The sequence below is a fragment of the Triticum aestivum genome, chromosome 7D (genome assembly GCF_018294505.1).
Source record: "Triticum aestivum cultivar Chinese Spring chromosome 7D, IWGSC CS RefSeq v2.1, whole genome shotgun sequence".
Lineage (NCBI taxonomy): Eukaryota > Viridiplantae > Streptophyta > Magnoliopsida > Poales > Poaceae > Triticum > Triticum aestivum.
In genome coordinates this window covers 600,737,418-600,743,476 of record NC_057814.1, presented here as the reverse complement: position 1 = coordinate 600,743,476, position 6,059 = coordinate 600,737,418, and the positions used below count along the sequence as shown (strand labels likewise).

The window sequence follows — 6,059 nt, the reverse complement described above, 5'->3', positions numbered from 1 at the left end:
AGTCCCGGTTTGTGTCTCCAACCGGGACTATAGGTCATACCCCTTTAGTCCCGTTTCGTGGCACGAACTGGTACTAAAGGTTAGCCTTTAGTACCGGTTTGTGCCACGAACCGGACTAAAGGTGATCGTGGGGCCCCGGCTTGACGCCAGCCTGCCACCACCCCTTTAGTACCGGTTCGTGGCACGAACCGGTACTAAAGGTTCAACACGAACCGGCATTAATGCATAGCCGTTCGAACCGGGACTAATGGTACCACTAGTACCGGGCCAAAATCGAACCGGGACTAATGTGTCTCACATTAGGTCCTTTTTCTACTAGTGCATGTGCTCTCTCCCATTTGGACCATCTAACCAACGACATTGGTGACAATACATAATGCAAGCATCCTCAGAGTTGTGCATTTCTGCATAGAGAATGAGAGTTGTCCACAACAATCCTTCTTGACAGTGAAGTACATATCATGTGCATCCACTCCCTTTGCTATGTGTAAGAACAATGCTTTGCGCATACAGAAGCATCGACGAAAAAACGCCTCATGGATTGTTGGTCCGGGTTGGAAGTAGTCCTTGTAGAGCAGTAGTGTGCTGGCGATCCTATCCATTTTCACAACTCTCCTCCCCTTTGATTGAACAATTGAAGTTCAAAATGTACTCCCATTCGCTCTTCATTTCCTCCTGGATGTTGATCATCATCAAGAACTCAACGTCTTTGTCGTCCGAGTCTGGTGAATCAATGAACCTTTTTTAATGAATTCATCAAGCTCCTTGTTCTAATACTCATCATCCAACGAAACCAACGAATCCATTGTTTTGCCGATGAAAGAACAAAAAAACTGCTCAGACATTTTGTCGAACACATAGAGGGCAATGTGTATGACCGGAGAAGCGGCACGTATCTTGATGGCGTCTGGGGCGCCGACCGTGTCCGGGGCGGGAGAATGACAGGGAGGAGTTTTGTGGTGCTGGTGGCAGCGCTACGGGGTCGGGACGATGCCGGAGCTAGGGTGGCTGCGGAGCTAGGGGAGGGCCAACACGGAGGGGAATAGAGGAGAGGAAAAGGGCAGGTCCGGCTAGGTCGGGGGAAATTTGTTGAAATCTGGGGTGGGCTCGGTCTGTCAGGTCCGACATGATGGACGCGCCCGGGACTCCCCATATTCGCCCCAGGTAAGGGGTGGATATGAGGGGTGCCAGTCAACCCGGACGTATAGGGCCGGTTTGAGGGGCCGGTTGGGTCATTATTTCTTGATCGGTCACTGATCGTGCCTTCTGCCTGGACATATAGGGGCAATATAAGGGCTCGGCTGTAGATGCTCTTATATGTTGGATCCCTCACCCTTAGCTCACCGATGTGGGACAAGTTTTCTCTGAGTAGAGAGTCTGCTGAAATTAGTTATGCGTTGGCTCAGTCGTGCAACAGGTGGGCCGAGATACAAATAATTGCATATGGGCTTCATGAAAGCAGATGGGATATTGTTTTATGCAAGTAGGTGTTGTTTTGTAACGTTAGAGCACCTGATATACAGGAAAAAAAACTACCCGACAATATCTATCACAAAACATCACAAGGTGATGTTTAATCACAATTGCATGTGTGATAGATTTTTTAAGTGTGTATGATGACCATATTTGCACTAGTGTTAGTATCAACCAAGTACAAGAAGCTCACTTGGTTGAAAAAGCTATTGTACAAACTCAAGCAAACCTAAACAAAAAGTACAACAAACCAATGACTAGTCGCCACCCACCTCGTCGATGAGTTGTCATGGCATTATTTTTGTTGACCTCCCCATCAAGTGGGCGTGCATATATATATATGGTTCCCAGCAACGTGGTTCATAGTGATTACATACCAAGAAGGAGAAAAAGAAAGATATTCATCCGGTGTGCCAACATTAGTTATGTTCGAGTTAGCTGGTCATGGTGGATAGTATTTAAGACAATTCTACTCATTTTATTTCCAAAGTCATGTTTTAAGCAAATACAGAACATATATTGGGCCACGCGCGCGCGCACACACACAAATATGTTAGTTAGATCTGGGAGGCATTAGAAAATGATTAGTTTGTAGTACTCAGCGATGCATCTACGTTGTGTCATTATCCCTGAATGTTTGGTTGTACATCGCCTTCGCTATCCACAAGGGGATGTAGAATCAAAAGCCACCAAGGTTGCCTTGGCTACATGGTTGTTAGTGCGAGAAAACAAAAAATGACTCTGCACCGATGGACTGCTCTGTCTCCATGTAGCAGACCTCGCATCAGTGAAGCACTTTTCACTCAATGAAACTCGAAACTGATCTCCCCGACAAAATAAAAAGATAGAACTTGAAACTGATCTAGAGTTTGGAGAAAACCTTATCGAGACTAATAAATAACTTGGAACCAAATCAAGTGAACTAGTACATGGCTACATCACGGGCAGGGGATGCTGATCCAAATTTTCTCGTTTGTGGGTTATTCTGGCATCAGCCTAAACCGATGTCGCTGGCCGCTGGATGCATCGGCTCTGAAACGGACGGCAGGAGACCTGTCCGACAGACGGCTAGCATCGGATGGACGATTTCCCTCATTTAGTTACTTCTGCAAAATTTCCCGTCACCCAAAATTCCCAATCCGCGCCAAACCCGAACAGAAGTTTCTGAAGTTTCTGCCTCCGCCCTCCACGTCACCGATCCGCGGCCTCGCCCTCCCAACCAATCACGAGCCGCCTCCCCTTCTCTTTATAATTTAACACCGCCCCCTCTGCTCAACCATCTCAAGCACACCCTGCGCCCTCCGCCATCTCCCAGATCCCGGCCATCTCTGCTCCGACAACCGCACCAGCGCCTCCACCGTACACCGCGAATCCGAAGATGGCCATTGCCGGCAGTGGGAGGGGCAAGGCGAAGCCCGCAGCCACCGCGAAGTCCGTGTCCCGGTCGTCCAAGGCCGGCCTCCAGTTCCCCGTCGGCCGCGTCGCCAGGTACCTCAAGGTCGGCAAGTACGCGCAGCGCGTCGGCGCCGGCGCCCCCGTATACCTCGCCGCCGTCCTTGAGTACCTCGCCGCAGAGGTACGCGTCCTCTCCCCGGCTCCTCCTTTCCCCCTTTTCTTGTAACTCTGTTCCCCGCGCGCACTGTTCCTCAATCTCACAGTTTCTTGTTTCTCTGATTCAGACCCTGGAGCTCGCCGGCAACGCGGCGCGGGACAACAAGAAGAACCGCATCGTGCCGCGCCACATCCAGCTGGCGGTGCGCAACGACGAGGAGCTGAGCCGTCTGCTGGGCTCGGTCACCATCGCCGCCGGCGGGGTGCTGCCCAGCATCCACACCACGCTGCTCCCCAAGAAGGCCGGCAAGGGCAAGGGCGACATCGGCTCCGCTTCCCAGGAGTTTTAGATTAGATTAGTATGGTCCTTGTGAATGTTTGGGTTGGTGTGTCATCGATGTTGGTGGTGGATCTGGTTGGAATGGATTGCAGCTCGCAATCTTGTTCTTGTTGTTACTGCCTGTGATTTGTCAGTGCTAATGTGCGTTCTGTCCGAAAGCTAATCTGCGTGAAAGTGAAACAGAGATGCGACCGCTCCCTCAAACCTTGGCGTATTAGTTCAGTCTGAATCCGGTTCGAAGTTCAGGGTCCATCTCGCTGTAGCTGTAGCAGTAGCACGGAGGCAGGCAGTACACGTGTCCGGGACTTCGTGGCAGCACGGGAGGGCCGGTGGTGGGGCGGCGACACTCGTTGTTGCAGCTGCAGGTGGTCGGCCATCTCCATCGGCTGTGCGTGCCGTGCAGTGATGGGCGTTTGTGGCGTACTACTGCCGTGAGCCTAGTCTGATCGTCAGAACTCAGGGCATGAGCAATGGTAGCAGCACCAGGTGCTGCCCCAGTGCACTCCATCTCTAGAGAAGACGAGACCACCGTTGTGACATTGATTACTCAACGCTGGCCACCCTCTTAGTGGGACCCATCCTATATTATTTACTCGAGTAAGGGGCACGAGGCTTTCTCTTGCTTTTTCCCCTTTCTCTCGCTTTTGTCAGCCAAGAGACGGGTTCTTCTGCAGGAGCCCGCTTTTGGTCTACTAGCAAGCAGCATGTTCATATGAGCTGGATAGCTGATGGCCATGCCCTCGGAAGCACGATCCACTACATAGTTTGTTTGCGGGTAGAAGCACGATCCACGCTTTGGCCGCCTACTGATGCAACCATTAATACACTTATTTCTACTTAAAATTGTACATACATACTAGTTTTAAATAAAATATTATGAAAACCACTTACATAATTCCATAATGAAATATGCTTCATCTCCATATGAGGTGCATGAAAGTTTCCAAGTTTGGGAGACAAAGCGGGCAAAAATACTCATTGGGCCATCCTCTCCTCTGCCAACGATCAGTCCGTTGTTGTGCAACAACCACATAAACATCTTCACTTTTCCAGGGGCCAAAACCTTCCAGATCAGAGGTTTAAAGCTGGTCGGCACGGTCTGCTGAAACTGCATTTTGTAGGCAGAGCTTGCAGAGTAACAGCCCTCCTTTCCCTCTATCCATTTGATTCCGTCGCGCTCTCATTTTCGTTGATATGTATGTTTGTATTGTGCAACAAGAGCAACAGTCTCAGAAAGTCGGCCATGATTTCCGTTCTGTTTCCATGCTCTAGATCAAGAATCCACTAATCATTATTTAAGGCCTCAGCCACAATTCTGCTTTCGCGCCGCGCGTGTCTGAAGAGTGCCGGGGAGGCCGTGCATAGCGGTGACCCTCCGATCCACGTACTCTTCTAGAAGGTAGCTAAACCTAAGTGGAGGTAAAGAAGACGTGGGAGGTAAGCGCCGCACCCAAGTGCAAGCTCTTTATTTGGCCCCTTCTGCATCGAAAAGCTCTTATCGTGGATCGTCACAATGTCCGGGGTTGGCCTCTTGAGGAGGTGTGTAGCCTGTGCCTCATAGAGTTTGAAACTAACACGCACCTCCTGTGTGGATGCCGTTTTATTTGGGGCGTTTGGGGCATAGTTGCGGGCTAGCTTTCGTTCATTACAAACCTAACGTCAGTTTTCACCTCCCTGGAGGTATGGTGAAACGAGCACATTCAACTCCTTGACTCAATAAAGTGCAACTTTTAGCAAGATTCTCATGTACTCCCTCCGTTTCTTTTTACTCCGCATGTAAAATTTGTTTGAAGTCGAACTACGCGAAGTTTGACCAAATTTATATTAAAAATATCAACATCTACAAAATTATATAGTATGAAAATTCATTTCATAATGCATCTAATAATATGGATTTCATTTTTTGAATGTTGACATTGTTCAATATAAAGTTAATCAAACTTTATAGAGTTTTACTTTGACCAAATTTTATATGCAGGCTAAAAAAGAAATGGAGGGAGTACCATGTGTTAGCGTCATATTTTTCGGAACCCCTCCCTCCTCATTGTGATTGATGTTGTGTTTCTTGTAAAAGTGGACCTTGAGCAGCATAGGTTGGCTATGACAACCGTCATGTAGTTTCCGTAGCTCCTTTTTTTCTTGTCTTAATGAAATTGACGAAGCGCCTATCTTGCATTGTTAAAAAATAAATTCCTAACAACTATTTTAAAAGTTAGGAAAAAAATATATCTATCATTTCATATTTGGCCGTCAATTGAAAGATTTCTTCATGTTTACTATTTTGAATAGTATGATACAAATATCAATTCAAAACCAATATTCATTAATGAAAAGAATAAAAATCCAAAAAGATATACATGCAATAAAAAATTATATATATTGAATTAAGATTTGTGAGTTTCTAAAAGAAAATGTTTACACACATGTAAAAGTTCTTTCATTAAGGATTGGGTGATATAGTTCTTGAATTGCGTAGATATCACAGTTGCAATCTCTAGAGTCTAGAATGACGACTTTGGGTTCAACTTCAAAATCATTTTGTGTGCCATTCTATCATTTGTATCGATATGCATCACCACATTGAATGCTGATGGTGCAGACTAGATGCATCGCTAGCACTGAACTATCTACACGCTGATCTTTTCCTAATACCTCCCACATCTAATGTGTGCGTCGTACAACACGTGTTGCATAT

At 47.2% G+C, this 6,059-nt stretch overlaps 1 protein-coding gene across 1 annotated transcript; it reads left to right on the top strand.

Moving 5' to 3' along the window:
- Window positions 1–2,738: 2,738 nt before the first annotated feature.
- LOC123166919 (probable histone H2AXb) lies at window positions 2,739–3,522 on the top strand. The gene is made up of 2 exons (XM_044584740.1): window positions 2,739–3,049; window positions 3,153–3,522. Exons 1-2 carry the CDS (start codon window positions 2,852–2,854, stop codon window positions 3,372–3,374), a joined length of 420 nt encoding a protein of 139 aa, XP_044440675.1. The 5' UTR covers window positions 2,739–2,851; the 3' UTR covers window positions 3,375–3,522.
- Window positions 3,523–6,059: the final 2,537 nt, after the last annotated feature.

Bases quoted from the DNA above. Each gene is read 5' to 3' on its own strand.
- LOC123166919 (XM_044584740.1), top strand. From the start codon at position 2,852: ATGGCCATTGCCGGCAGTGGGAGGGGCAAGGCGAAGCCCGCAGCCACC. The intron at 3,050-3,152 runs GTACGCGTCCTC...TCTCTGATTCAG, and splicing joins TTGAGTACCTCGCCGCAGAG to ACCCTGGAGCTCGCCGGCAA.